This window comes from Pyxicephalus adspersus, chromosome 3, assembly GCF_032062135.1.
Source record: "Pyxicephalus adspersus chromosome 3, UCB_Pads_2.0, whole genome shotgun sequence".
NCBI classification, from domain to species: domain Eukaryota; kingdom Metazoa; phylum Chordata; class Amphibia; order Anura; family Pyxicephalidae; genus Pyxicephalus; species Pyxicephalus adspersus.
The window spans coordinates 113,546,159-113,562,680 of NC_092860.1; the positions used below are offsets into that span (position 1 = coordinate 113,546,159).

Sequence of the window (16,522 nt, forward strand, 5' to 3'; positions counted from 1 at the left end):
TGTTTTCTTTGGGAGGAATCCTGTTTACTAAAAGCTGCTGAAAAGTATGTGAATATATTTATATGTTGTGAAATGCATATGATGCATACAGTCACAGGGGGTTAAATATTTTATTGGTTACAGAGTAACTTAGCACACTGTACAGTAAAGTGAGACTATAGCCATGGGAAAGAAAGACAAGCACTTTACGAATTGTAGCACTTCTTGACTACTAATTACATTTCTTTAATAAAGTATAAAGGACTGCTTGGGCTAGGAAGACAATAAGGTTATTTTTACAAGAGATAAAGGGAATAATATTATTTTCTAATTCACTTTTTGCTGTGAACACACACCTACTAGTGGCAACATACATGTTCCATGACACAATTCCACCTACAAACAACTTTATTGTCATCATAAAGAAAACAAATACCCCTAAACATTGTTGTTCATTTTTGATATGTGGATGGATGACTCTAACTTATCCATACATTACAAAACACACCGCAACACAACAGTAACCTAAGAATTTCAGTCTTTAAACATCACCAAGTAGAAATTATGTGGAAAATAATATGTAACAAGGACCAGAACTTAAATATGGCAGCAGTTAGGATCAAGGCCAAACTGTTTTGCAGGGATATAATAGTTTTTTGAACTTGAAATGTGTTCAGGATACTTCATGCTTCTAATATAAGAAGAGAATATTTTTTACTGCTCATATTTCTTATACTCACAAGTGCATCTAAACACAGACAGCTGCACAAATCTAATCCTTTAGTGCTGTTATTTAAGATGAAGTGCTTACATATTTGTATTTCCTGCCCTATACTGCACTGGAAGTACAGAAATAATTGCATGCTGTAATAGCTGTATGTTCACAGGATTCGGCATTACCTTTAGGTGCCAAAATAGCACATATGTTTTAGTGTTAATAGGAAATCTAAAGTGATATTTTTGTGTTTGCATTTTGTATTGCACAGAAGACATATGGCAATGTCTGACCTATTTTATGTGTAAAAAAATGTAAAATATATATGCATAGAAAAAAATGAATAATTGTGTATTTAAAACAAAAATACAGTGTCTATAAAAAAAAAAAAAAAGAAATGTTGGTTTAGTGCCAAAATAATGTGTCTAGAGAAAGTATGTTATAAACAAGAAGGACTAATCTGTTAAAAACCTTCTATCAAGGAATAGTGGAGGGAATGCTCATGTATGACAGGATGCAGGGTGGTACTGAAGTTTGCAAGTTGTTGCACATACTAGAGCGTTCCGGAACTTTAACAAGTAAGCATGGTACATAGGGCACCTAAGACATTATTTTTCAGATGCATAGGCTAGAACATGAGACTGGTAGTTTCTGGGAATAGGTGACTGCCAGTCCCTGTAAAGTGCAAAAATGGTATCCTGGCCTATACAATACAATACAAGTGTCAGGCTTGCCCACCAGATCCTATTTCTAGGGTTCAGAGTGCAACTTGACAATAAGGTGTTCTGTAAAAGCAAAGATATATGATGCTCCTATGTCTCCACTGTTGATGAGCTATTTCATATGGTATTTCATATGGCATCTACTGTCTCAGATCTATGCTCTGCTTCCTGCCTGCCCACTGACTCCCCTTATTACCATTGCTAGTTGATATAGCAGTGATTATTCACTCAAGAGGCACTCTTGGATGGCCAATGAAAAGCCAGCTTCTCAGTTTGCTTCTCATTAATTATTTGTGGTACATAAATGGTTAATAAATACAGTAGTGCATTGATTGCCATTTTAAAAATCTGGACTTTACAGTATAGTTATTTTTTAAAACAAAAATGTATTTATCTAAATCAGTTCATACAATCAGTGATAGGTCATCTAAATCCATCTACAAGGAGGTATATTTATAAAGCAGTGAATCTGGCATTCACTGAAACATTTAGTACTTTTTACAATAATATTTCAAGTTATTTTTTTGAAAATCCTTTAAACTGTATGGTGGTCACATCTATGTTTTTATAGACATTACCTTAGTGGGCAGTGGAACTTCTAGCTATGTGATATATAATAGATAAGTACGGGTGGAATTCCATTATTGCCTTTAAAATTATATGATACTTTTCCGTCCCCCTAACCTTTTGAAATGAATTACCTTATTGTACCTTATCGTAGTCCTGACTGGTCCATTGATATCTTATGTCATCATTTATCAAGCTAAAGCAAATGTTCATATAAACAAGGACGGGTATATTTTTCTCTTTTTTGTTCCACATGCCTTCCTTATAGTTTAGATTTTGTTGTTCTAGCTAGTATACCTTGAGAAGTTACAGTGGTAGAATCTCATATCTCCTAGACTAAAATTAATTAAACATTGTATGTTCTTTGTCTATTTTAATACAAAATATGGAAATGAACTGTGAGGGAAGATGAGTAAATCTAGCTGAGCATTTGTGATGAATGTGTTGCTCAAACAGTCCTGTCACTTATATAAGTAACCTGCTGAACTCCCAAAGAGTATTTTGCCCATTGACTAAATACCGGTAGTAAGAAACACATCAAGGAGCTGACATTCTTTTCCTGGGGTCACCTGTCTTGGGATGTAAATGAAGAATTTGCTGACTGTGACATGCCACTGATGACTTCTTGTTTGTGAGTATTTTTCAATTCCTTGGGACTAAGTAAGGTTCGAGAAGCTGGTGGAATTGAGAAGCTGGGGCCAGTGTTATTTCCAACAAGACTGTATAGGTACATATTAGGGGATCATTTGCTGTTTGCAACACATGGAAACAGGACATTAAGACTAGTCCCAAAAATATACAGAACTATAAAAATGAAAGTAATTAGCTCTTTATATTACTTGTTTGCCACTAAATTATATATTTTCCACTAAAGTATATCTAAAGGCTATGTATAGGTCTAAACAGGTCTAAAATCCAGCTGCTGCGTAATGCAAGTGCCTTATACCATACATTTAAAAAATGTGCTGCAGCAGTTCTATTTTTAGTTTTTTTTTGTTTGAGGAAACAGGCTAATAATTAAACTATATACATTAGCTTTTTATAGTTTGTGCAATAGAGTGGTACGGTTAAATGTTATCGACACAGTATTTTTAGCTTCATAAGGACAAATGCTCGATATGCTGCACGCCAGTTTCCAGAAATAAATATTCAAACCTGAAGCTGGATAAAGGGAGCTGTATTAACTATTACAATAAAAAAATGCTTTATGGGTTATCCGTGAAAGGGAGCACCACTGTGCCTTTTATCATCTTAGCACTGACAGCATTTAGGCAAGGATCACTTCTTCACAAGGCTTGTTTGTCACATCCTGGGCCAACTTCTGCCCAGTAAGGTGCTTGGCACACATCAGATCTCTGATTTACAGCCTTATCTAATCTACGGTGTGAGGGAGCCAATAATATATTTTCTTTCTGAATCACAAATTGGGCAGCCTCTTTTTCCCGGTGACAGGATTGCTGACTTCTCTATATCTAAGGTGTTCCATTTATTGCTTGGTGTAAAATTTAAATACTGACGACTCCCTAAGGTCTGCCCTGCTGCAAGTAAAATTTATGTAATATTGTGGATTATGAATGTAGCCATCATGGTCTAATATTTTATAGTCACACGGAACTAGCCTGGATACAGCTCTGTGCTAATAAATGACTTCAACGTGTGGTCTCCTAGAGATTTAAAGGCCATTGCGTCCCATTCCACTTGATATTTTGCATGTCACATTATAATTTCCTTCACAGAAAATCTTTTTAAAATGATAGCAAAGGACAATACTTCACATTCAAGTTTAAGAAGTAAAAAGTGTTCAGTGCTCTAGCCTTGACCGAGTACAGTGTGATTTGAGAGATGAACACATGAAGTCAACCTAAAAGGGGACCTATCATGCAAAATTTAAACAAATAGATAACTACTACTACAGCTTTAAGTAAAGATTAAATTGCAGTGTATAGATACTATCACACATTTCCTGAGGTATGTCAGTGGTAATAATTCCACTTAGGGAAGAATTTGTGGTGCATGCCGAGGAAATCATATAGCGCTGAATACCTAAAACTCAGAGAGAATGCTGTGCATCACTATCACATAGACAGATGGTTATAGTCTGCCTGGGCTCAACTTGTGTTTTAGCTACTGCAGGCTTCAATTAAAGCAGCTAGAATAGAGGAACAGCTTCAAGGTATCACTAAACCTATGAGAAAATACATTCGCTATATACTGTGGGCAAATGTGCTTTAAATATACAGTGAAACAGTACTGAACCTCTATAAATATAGCCAGAATATTGTCAGTATAACTTCTGAGAACTGTGCAGCTGTTCAGTCCCCAAGCCAATGGTAGCTCTTTTTGTATTGCCCAGTTTACCCAAATGCTTGGCTAACAATTTTATCCAAAACATAAAAGATAATACAATTCTGTAAAGAAAAGCAAAAAACATAGATAATTTTACAATCTAAATTTACAATTGCAGGTTGTCAAGACTAAGACATGGTGTGTTACAGACTGCAAGTTACCAGCGCATATATCAGCAAAGAATTATACATAAAAACAGCATAAATTAACATATGTGATAAAGTAATAAGCAGGGTATATACAATTAAAGTCATAACAACATTTTATAATGGACATTGACTTCCGATTACCCTAATGGCATATTAAAGTATATAAGAAACATGTAAAAATAGAGAGAACATTTACCAGATGTGTACTATTTCCATTACTTATGTATTCATGTATATATGAATATACATCAGGGTCAATGAATACAAATTTATAGCAAGGTCACTGAATAGGGATTTAGTATTTAAACTGAGAGGCAAGGTCATAAACGAGGGTAAACTAGATTAAATGCACAACAAGGTACATTTATGTACATCCCTGACCATCTTATTTGCATACACAGCATTAATAAAAAAACATGAACATGTGAACCATAAACTATTTCTTCTTCCTAAAAGCCTTGAAATCATTCTACCTACTGGTTATTCATTTGCAATGGCATTTATAAAGCACTCAAGCCACCTTCCTTAGTGGCTTTAAGACTATAAAAAAGATGCATTTCATATTTACCGGTATATTTAAAATATGTATACTATGTATGCCATTATTACAAATGATATGAAAGAACAGATGCAGGTTCATACAATGGATGAACTTCCATGGTTTCCTGGCAATAGTAATAAACTCAGCAAAAACCATCTCTTCATAGCCTTAAAAAGATAAGGTTGGTCAGAGTTCATATTAAGTCCACTAAGAACGTGGGGTGCCATTACTAGTGTAACATGTGCCATTGCATTTTCACCAAAAAATTTTACAAAATTGTGATAAATACAGAAAACTTCATGTTTTTATAACCATGTCATTATGATTAATACCACACTTACCTAAAAAATAAAGCTGAAAAGGTGCACGTTTAAAACAGCTGGGTGTGTAAAGTAGATTGAACATTTTGAATTTAACCTCAGAAAAAAACAACTAATGTAAATCCCAAGTGGTAACAAAGGTACAACTTTTGATGGAGTGGTAAAGGGTTTAAAATCCCTTTTTACTGCTATCAGCTGTGACTCTGTCGAATTTGCATCAATGTCCCTGAGAATGAAAATTAAGGTAAATCCAAAATTATGAGATGCCAAGAACATCTAAAAATATGTTTTCTCCCACATTGAAAAGATACTAGGCCTGATTTATTAAAGCTGTCCAAGGCTGGAGAGGATATACTTTCATCAGTGAACCTGGGTGATTCAGCAAACCTGGAATGGATTTCTTAAAAGTCACTTGCTATTTGTTAGCAAATGTTTCCAATCCTGGACCAGATTAATCCCAGGTTTGCTGGATCACCCATGTTCACTGATGAAAGTGTATCCAGTGTAGGACAGTCTATAGGACAGAGATTAAGAACATTTTCCACTGTTTTTAACAGTCTTCAAGTCCTCATTAGAAGGCAGTAGTTGAGCTTTCTGCTATACCGCTGGAGTCTTTATGGTATTTATATTGAATAAAAAAGGAGCTTTACCAGTTAAGTGTGGAATGGTAGCATTTAGAGTAATTAACCCCTATATAGTTGCACATTACCCCCCCTCTTTTTCAGCGCACTCGTGGCAAAGCTAAATGTCCATCTTAACCAGATTGGGCTTTAAAAGGAATCAAATGATTTTTGGAGTCTCCAGCTTGGAGCACAAAATGGATGTTGAAGTTCATACAGGCTGGTATTGACCCATCAAGAGGCTTTATATTATCTGGACCTCCCCTAATAAGTATACCAGCTTGTATGTTCAGCATGGTATTATGTTTAGGTGTTTGGAATAGTGCTTTAGTCCGTCAGCCTTTCAGGACCATGGACAGCATCATTGCAATTACACTACATACGTCTTTCTATACCTTGATGACAATGATGACAGGAAAGGTTTACAAATAGCTGGCCATTGCATCCATTCACAAAGGAACACATGCTTAGTAAACTGAGAAAGCAGACTTCCGGGATGTTTCTTGGTGCTTGACAATGTGTGATTACAGTTTTTATCAGCCTTTAATGAAAGGTAGCTAAATGTTTAATCTTCCTGTGGAAATACCAATTATCTGTTGTAGATACAGTATCCAATTATAGCCAAGATTTCAACAAACCAAAAAGTCATGGGACTTGTAAATCTGAGAGCACATTTTCATTGCTCGCCTTTTGAATTGATTTCTGAACAACAATAACTTATACCATAACCTGCAACACTAATTAATTGTAACTAATCAGAAACAGACAGTGAGGTTGCTATTAGGATGACATTTTCCAGACGTATTTAGCCATTAATTTATTCTAGTATTTATCAGACTAGTCAATAAATGCTGCTGGTGTTGGTCAAAAAGTAAGCTAAGAATAGTGTGGGGATCTAAGACACCACAGCTTATAGCAAGTTAGATGTCCTTCCTTGATTAAACATGTGTTAAAATCACAGTAGAAGGGGTAAGCCTAATATGATCGTAAACTGGAAATTGAATTGACATCATTCATTTATGCATACATGTTTCAAGGTTTTACATTCTTATTGCTAGCAGCAGAAACTGGTCTTACAAAGAGATATAATAGATCAGAAATATACAATTCAGAAATATACAATTTCTTAAAAAGTAGAAATTTAACACTGCACATTCCTGCATGAGTGGTAGAAAGTGGCAGGTGATTTTACATTTTTTCATCTGGAAGAACTGGGAATCTAGTAAGGTTTAAGGGACAAATTGCAAAGCCAAATATATGACAAATGCTGGGGGTAGTGTTTCATCCTTTAATTTATCTGAGACTTGATCAGATTTTGTCCTCTATCAGTACAATGACCCAAAACAAAGATGTAAGTCTTCATAGGAATTATGTTTTATGTTACATACTATGTAGATTCAAGTATTTATATATTCTAAGCAAAATGAATGAGCTTCAGAAATGCACAGTTGACTTTTATAGTTGCAGAAAGTTCATCTTCAAAGTTCATAAGACAAGTCATTCACATGGGACATCAAAACATTTTTCTCTCCTCCATTGGTTTACTGAGTTTTTAAAGTTAGAAGCTGATAGCCAAACTGATGGTTTTCAATGGAACATTTAGAGATGTTCTTAATAATATCCATATAATTCACATATTTTGTGGATGATAGTTTGAGATGAATTGCTTTAAGTCATGAAAATATTGTTTTCTGCAAATTTATGTTTACTGTTTTTACTTTTTTCAGAACATCTCAAGGAAAAATTGGAGGAATATATGTCATATTATTCAAAAGTGAGGATTGTACGAACAAAGAAAAGAGAAGGACTAATCCGTACCAGACTGTTGGGAGCATCTGTGGCTAAAGGGGAAGTGTTAACTTTTCTTGACTCCCATTGTGAAGTCAATGTCAACTGGTTGCCACCATTACTAAGTGAGTATTATGGCCTATAAAAATATATACATTTGCACCTACTAACTGAAGGCTAGCAGTGAAGCCAAATCAGAAGGGAGAAGGAGATGTTTTTTTTGCAAACTTACAGAGCTATGCCACTGCCTTGTAACATTGTCAGCCTGCTGCTTGCAGGGTGCTGGGCTACTTATCAAGTTTTTTATTTTATATGAACTGGCAAATTCTGACAATGCTGTTGCTGATTGTAAAGACTGTTACTGGCAGGACTTACTAGTATGAAATATTGCATCAGATTAACATAAACATTTTACAGAGAAAATGCATTAAAGTTCAATGTCAAACTTACGGAAAGATATTTTTATGTGTACTAACACTTTAAAGACAACACGATTTAGATTGTGTCTCAAATAAAGATTCAGGTACCATTTGTAATTAATAAATTGTATTTCATTTTGTAGTTTGCACTGTAGGTGTAATTATAGACACAGAGTAAAAGGCTGTGAATGTAAAGCTAAAGTAATTTCTACCGAAAAAAACAAATATGTATGCGAAGCACTTAAAATATACAGCATAATGTGTTCCACAGTAGCACTCTTTTCCCCTGCATTCTCAATGTAAAGTCTCGGGACATAAAAGACCTAAAGTGCCGGTGCTGTGATTTTACTTTTATTTATTAATGAGCCATGATTATCTAATTGAGACCCAACCATTCTTGGCTATTGTTAATCAGAGACTAGTGTTGTCATTAGTGCAGAATTGTAGAATAATGTTTTCTTTGTACAGGGCATGATCCTATTAAAGTGGTATACCTGACAATAAAAAACATAAAACTAACTATGAGATTTAGCTAAGGGAACCCCTACTAAAACTAATTTATTGGGCATCAGTAGGAAAACGGTGGTCAGTGGAATGGATGCCCTTTTGTTTGTCAAAATGCCACTCTTACAGACAGCTAAAACAATCATTGTCACTTGCAGCTGGCTATGCAAAGTGGCACTGGCCCTGGAATTTCACATGCACCATTAAATAGGAGGTAATCCAGCACAGGTCAAGAAACCCCTAGCAACCTCTGGAGGAACCCTATAGTTCCACAGAACCCTTGTGAGAATGGCTGCTTTAATTTATGATAGATCTAATTCTAATCTAATTCTGATCCAATTCAGAGAGGAAATTGTTAGCCAAATGCAGACATAAGGTTTGTGATGCCTGGTTCCCTTAGTGGTGGTTTCACAAGTATATATCTGCAAGAAGAAAAATTGCATCTGCCATCACCCAAACACCTGAAACACAGCCTAGGACATGGTGTTTCATAATAACCTGTCCCCTTATTTTTGGAATCTGAATGATATGTAGATACATATACAGTAATTAATATAATTTTTGTCATGGGTCCTTTTTTTACTTACTTTTACTTTTAACCCCAGACCCATTCTGCAGTATGCTGTGCTGCTTAAGAAAGAAATAATTTTGTCAAACATTATGTGAACCCTTATTCTGCATCAGTGTATATTCAGACATCAATCCACTCGTTTAACACTGCATACTTCACTAATAGTGTAGCTACTAGCACAGTCCCAGCTCAAAGCTGTACTGAAGTCCTTTGCTGCTTCAAAATGGGCCAAAACGGCTTTGGATGCTTCAACTCCTTCTTCTGATCACTGTTCAAACATTTCGGCACCCACTTCACTGAAAGCTTGCACATGTCTAGGATAGTGGTGATAACAAACATAATACGCTCCCGTGAGATGTCAAGTATGTGGGTTATCTTTTTTGCAGATATTCGCCGGTCCTCAATAATCAGCTTATGGACAGCATTGCAGGTTGCCGGGTCAGTTGAAATTGGGGCAACCACTGCGGGGCTCATCTTCAATGGTGAAATGCCCAGTCTTGAAACAAGATATCCAATTTTGACAGTGCTGTAAGAACCTTCTCCCCCAGTGTTTGTGACAGTCAGGGTGAATGCCCTTTGCTGACTTGCTCCCTGGAGAAAGAAAAACTTCATGACGGCCCGTAACTCCAACAACGAGAAACTTGCTTGTGACTCTGCCATCACAGCTTCTCACTAAAAGAAAAAAACAGTTTTAAGTATTGCAAAGACCTGATATTTGCACAGTTACATACTAAAATATTAGGCTGTCATTTGCCCCCACATTCATTTTTCTATTTCATATGGAATGGGGCAAAGCCAGGAACTTCTCAGCACCCACTCGTAAGTGCAAATATGGAAAAGCTGGGCAAGAGTGGGTTCAGGAGGCAGGCAATATAAGGTAAGTTGGAAATAGGAACAGCAACAGGTTGATAGGCAGTTCAGGAAGTAAATGCTATCATGGGGCAACATCATATGGTACTGGAACAGCCTATATTTGGCTTCTGGCCTAAAAGAGGTCAAAAAGTAAACTCAGTGTAGGATCTGAAGGCAGCACATAAGTGATAGGATCATGTTGGTAGATCCACCAGTTTGCATACACCCTGCCAAGCCTGGCAGGCAGCACATTTTTTGCCACTGCATGGTACTGCTGAAGCAAGGAGACACAGGTAAGTATGTGGCAATAATACCTTGGGCACCTTTTGTTTTGATGCACAAGTGTATTTAGCTAGTTTAAGCTAAAGGTTCAACTGGTACGAGGTCTTCTTTGCTGGGCCATCTATTTCATCAGAGGGTGTTTTTTTGGCTATATTATGGCCTGGATAAATATGAACCTTCATGGATTTAGGGACCTCTCAGATCCACAGTGTCATGCTCATACAGATGATGCGGCCGGGAGAAGCTGCTGCTGTTTGGCCAGAGAAAAAACGCACTGCGGACAACAAGATTGTGCAGACATGAAGATTACTGCGATCTGCTCCTGCAACAGTTATGGATCCTTAAAGGAAACAGTTAAGGATCCTTGAATGGAAAACATTGGGAGCATGGCTGAGTCTGCGGCAGACCAATGTGACTCACCATGGGTATAAAAAGGCCCTTTCTGAAAATAACAAATATAAAATATTTGTAAAACAATGGAGCTATACTTTAAATCATAAGAGACTCAAGTTTTTCAAGTACAAAGCAACATGACTGTATTTTAAGAAAATGTTTGATTAGCCCTGTCTTGGTGAAACTCGAAGTAGCAATTTTATGAATATGGTTATTGAAATGCCAGTCATTCTGCCAATCACCCTTATGACAACCTTAATAGCTAGGTGTCTCAATTGTTTGAATGTACTCTACTAAAATACAGATGTCAGCACATTGGAAATTACCTTTATTTGTTACATGTAATTATAGCAGTAAAAACAGAAAATGACCGCTTTAGAAAAACTAAACTGCCTTTTATTCCCTTACATTAGATTTCAAGAACATACATAAAAGTAATGTCGTTTTTATATACTTTTTATATCAAGTCTTCCACCTCTTATTTTTCCAATGAGAATAGCCATTGTTGAATATATCCCTTCGACCAAGAGTTAAAGCCTGTAACAACTGGCTTCATAATAGACAATGGGATATTGACCACTGTGCTGAATTGCGGCTTAAATTTTTATAGCACAAAGGCCAGGAAGGGAAAAAAATAAACTGCTGCAAACAAAAAGAGCCATTTGTTACAAATGAAGAGTAAAATATGAACAAGAAGTGGAGTTTTATAAAATGCATCAATGCATATTATTTAAAATAAATATCACTTTATATGATCAGGGACAAGAATACAATAGCAGTTTCGAACACGCTGAAACATTAAACGACAGTTCTTGTATTTTTCTGCTTGAATTGTTGCAGAAAGAAAATAGTTTATAGTGTATTTAGAGTGGTAAAATTACTTAGATGTATTAGTATTCACAGTGATCATTACCCTGTTAGTAGTGATGTTATAGCAGCCCTCCACAGGGCCCCTGGGGATTAAAGGAGGTGAAAGGCACCCCAGAGTATGCTGTCATCTACAACTACTCTGTGGACTGCTTCATTAGTGCTGTGTATACTAGGTGTGTTGCCTGAAGCAACACAGTCTTGACGCGGGTAGCTCGGACCTTCTAGCCCATCCCTTATAAACACCATTGTCATAACTACCTTCTACTACCAAACTCCCCTGCATACCAGCCACTCCCCCCAATTAAATACCCCAACACAAAATCTTGGATTTAAATTGGCTGCCCCCCCTAGTTTCCTAGCCTACCAGACAGCTCCCTGCAGGGCCATGAGTCAGCCCCGAGCAGGCAGGTGGGGGGGGGGATTGGGGAAACCGACCCACCGCAGGCATGTCCTGCGAGGCCGCAGCCCTCCTATGGAACTGATGCAAAGGAGGTTAAAAGTTAACCTCCTTTAACATCCCCCCTTATAATATCTATATACCAGACTTCAACCTAAAAGCCTGGACTCCTGAGCTGGGCCCAAAGACCCTGAAAACAACTCCCTCTCCCTACCTGCGTCCTTACAGTAAACTTTTTCTGTCCAAAAGAGGGCCTCTCACTATCGTCCAGCCCCTTTTAACATCTCCCATTCCTAATCTCCTCCTCTCCCACGTTGCACACTAGCCCAGCCCCCTCTGGCAACACTACCTTTTTCTTAACCCCTTACAAGCTCTGGGCTAGGCCCCAGCACCCGGTCATGTAGGCACTGCGCCTAATTCTTACGGCTACGTGCCTCTCTATATGGTCAGATCAGCAGTGGTAACTATTTTCAGTGTGCTCAATACTATATCGTCCTCAACATTACTTCAGTTCAGATAAACAACACTCTACGAACCAACTATGTAGCTAGTGTATGTATAACAACAGTATTTTTATAGTAAGATATCCTGCAACATTGGTGCAAGATAACTAAAGATTATTAATATTAGATTAGATTATTATAGGATTATAAAGGATAAAGGATAGGAGGTATATATTCAAGTATAAATTAGGATTTTAATTTCTTTTGCTCGTAAAAGGTCATTGGAAGAAGAATCTTGGTTAATGCTCAGGTAACACCAATAGATGGCACTGTGTCATCACATTAGGCAGGGGTCCCCAACTGTCTGTCCCCAACCACCGTGGCCTTCTGACAGGTGGGTGTGGCCCTAGCTGGTGCACCCCCTAGCGTACCGATTGAAGGCTCAGGGCAGTGGACAGGTTGTGTCTCTGCAAAAAAAACCGCCCACTCTCCCATCACAGGCTCAGCCCTGCCATTGGAGAGTGGGCAGGTTCTGGCATCATGTTGTTACTCTAGGGGGAAGTTTCTTCCCCTTTGAGTGACACCTGGCTCCCCATGCATGCACAGCCTGGAGTCCGTGCATTAAGTGGTCCCTGAGCTCCAAAAGGTTGTGGACTTCTGATGTAAGGTGTCTAACAAACTACTGATACCTGTTTGTTGCACATTTTACTTGAGGACACGCAATCATGCACAAAAGATCAGTTAGAGCAAGTGACTTATATTACCAACTCAAAAGTACAAAATTATTTAACCTTCAAATGGGGGGAGGGGATATACAGACTGAGCCCATTTACCTTACAATGTTTCCCTGTCAAATACTTGTTTTAAAAGCACCAACAGCAACAATTAATGTATATATTCATGTTCATTATTGTCATTTCCATTCTTTATATATTTAATTACTCTTTTGAATGTTAGCAGTGACGGATACATTTTGTGGCCTAGATTTATAGTCAAGCACATTAGTTTATATGCAGATTGGTTTATATTTAGGTATATATAGTTTATTATTTTAGTACAAAAGCAGTAAGTACATAAAAACCTCTATTCACACAAGGCACTGGGCTCTTTTTAAGACAGGTGTAATTAAAGTATATACCTCTGACTTGAAAAAAAGACTAGAAGATACCTTAAAGAAACTGGGGAGACTTATGTTTTTTTACACTGTATTGCTGTTGTACTACCAAAAATTTGTGTTTTTAGGATTTGATTTAACGCTCATTATGTAGGACATCCTAATACAAAAATCACCATTCCTTTAAAGAAATCCTATTCAAGTCTGATTAATTGTTGTAGACAATTCTTACTGTTTTTGCTTTTTTCACACTATTTTATAGGTATTTTTGTACAGTTTATAATATAGAAATATGACAAAAAATCTCATCTCCTTTTAGGTTTTAGAACCTCAATCCAGATGGCTTTAGAACATTCCTAATAATCTATGAATTCCTAAACAAGAATTCCTAATTTCTGTATTAGACTAGAAGAAAATTCTTGCTAGTTTTATACAGATTATCTGGTCGCATATGTTTGTGTCTATAGATATATTGGCTAAACGTAGAGAGCAATGTACATTTGTACATCCAGTATGATCTAATAGGATATGCATAAATTTCTTATTGCACTACACCAGCTCGTTGTCTGCTACAGGAGATCCCCATGAGACTAGGTAGATCTATTTAGGAAAGAAATTTGCCCATATATTACAATTCTTACAGAATGTGTATTTAATACATAGATTGCGTTTACAAACTACAAAAAATTGTTTTAACAATCTCCTGTACAATCCTTAGGATTTACTTAAATAGTATGCAGTATAAAGACCAATTTACCATATAAAAATTGTAATATTTTTGTTAGGCCCTCACACTACACAGTTGTTGGTACATTTAAAGATTTTACACTGATCGTATAATCATATTATAATTTATGTAATCTGATTTATTACTATTTACGTACCGTAAACAGCAGCAGGTATTTTAGGTAATATCAAATATTTTTGGCACGTTAAGAAAGCAAGGGAGAAATTATTATCAGTATGTGAAATGTGTACGCGCATTCTAATGCTTAACATGTTTACAAGAAATAACACTTCTGCACAAACCTGGAAAGATAATTCCAAAGCACAGCATCCTTCACAAGCTGTTTTGAGAGTATTTTAGACAGCATTGCTTGTCTCTTCAAGTGACAGATTGAGGACAGCTTGCTGCAGCTGAATGACAGAGATATAAGTGGCTGGGCTTCTGCTGCTCTCCCTGGGACACTGCTCCCCTAAAAAAACTATAATTGTCTTTAATCACTGTCCAGCTGCATGAAGCCTGGCATTAGATAGCAGTTCAAATCTGCTTTAAAAAGTAAAATGCTTTGGGGGAGCCTCAGTAGTTCAGGGAAAAAAAGACAATCTTTTCATTCCTAAGAGATCCGCCGCAGTCAAGTTTCAATAATATGATGAATGAGTGGACTAAACATATCTTCCTGTATTCTCTGCTTTCATTTTTCAGATCAGATTGCTCTGAACCACAAAACAATTGTGTGTCCCATGATAGATGTCATCGACCACAATCACTTTGGATATGAAGCCCAAGCAGGTGATGCCATGAGAGGAGCCTTTGACTGGGAGATGTACTATAAACGAATCCCAATTCCTCCAGAGCTACAGAGAACAGATCCCAGCGAGCCTTTTGAGTAAGTAGAAATACAAGTATAGAAAGCACAGCGTGTGATGGCGGGCAATAAGTTAACAAAGAAGGAATAAAATACGCTTTTAAAGGATTCCGATGCTGGATAGATGTTATACTTACAGGAAGCGTATCTTAGGAATAATTGCCATGGAGGAGTTATGTTAGAGTGCCAAGGAGGTGCTTTTTCTTCAATGGTAAAGTTATAAACTTTGTTCCAAGACATGTAGAACAATAAAAGTCATAAAACATTGACCATGGTCACTCAGCTTTACTTTGTGTGATTTTAGCTATAAACAGTCTATTGATCTTTTTATATATAAAATACTTTAGAAAAATTCATAAAAATAAAATAAGAGACTTATTTAATCAAGTCAATTTCAACAAATTGCCAAAATGCATTTTTTATCTCTCTAACTAAAGTAAGTTAAAGAGTGATTGGTTGTCAGGTTATCTTTGCTTACAGTTTTACTGAAATAAATGACCACAAGGGAAATTTAAAACTGATACTCAGTAATTTGCAACATTAGGATGTACAGTCCTGTTTGGAATCTAATACCCATGGTTAATTAAGACCGAGTGATAAATATACACAGATTTTTAAAAAGAGATACTATATTATGGAATGTGGATATTAGGTTGGGAAAGTTGACACATTTACATCAATCTTCATTGCTTTCATTTATGTCATGTTGGCTCCTTTAAAATTTATGTAGATTGCTTGTTAATTGGGTTTATAGAAGGTAAAGTTGGTGCAAAGCCAAACATCTGTACTGTTTTATATTTATACTAGCAAATATATGCCTGTGGAGGGAAGCAGAGTGTAGTGCTGGGGACAAAAGCTGCCGATGGGGAGTAAGGATTGGGGGCATTGTGCATGAAAGGAAAGTGAGGATTAAGGCACATCGTAATGATGTGGGGAAAAAGGTAATATGGGCCAGGGGAGTTAGTGTCTTGCCTGAGGTTATAAGGTGAATGGAGGGAAAGCTTGGTGGGGTTTGTTATACCTGGTATAGGGTAGATGGTAGAAAGCTACTGTGATCTGTGCAGTATGAATTGGATGGGAATGATTTGATATAGTTTGGAAGAGTGAGCTGGTGAAATTTGGTGTAATTAGCGTGAAGCTTGGATCCAGGGGAGGAGACACTGTCTATGTCTTTTACTGGAGACTCTGAATGCAGCCAGTTAGTGTTTTCTTCCCTGGTACCAAGCAGAGATAGTGCATGCAGAGTTTGCCAGCTCCAAGTTGTTGTAATTGAGGGGATGAGTTCTACACCATGTTTTGCCAAAGGAGGACCGAACATGTGCATCTCTTGCTGTTCCCCCA

The 16,522-nt window shown here is 36.9% G+C and overlaps 1 protein-coding gene across 1 annotated transcript in view; it reads left to right on the top strand.

Annotated features, from left to right (window-relative positions):
* GALNTL6 (polypeptide N-acetylgalactosaminyltransferase like 6) overlaps positions 1-16,522 on the top strand; it is a 571,078-nt gene that overhangs the window by 435,446 nt on the left and 119,110 nt on the right. Inside the window, exons 5-6 of the mRNA XM_072406052.1 lie at positions 7,687-7,872; positions 15,019-15,202. Of these exons, the coding sequence (XP_072262153.1) occupies positions 7,687-7,872; positions 15,019-15,202 (370 nt within the window). The remainder of the gene's footprint in view (positions 1-7,686; positions 7,873-15,018; positions 15,203-16,522) is intronic.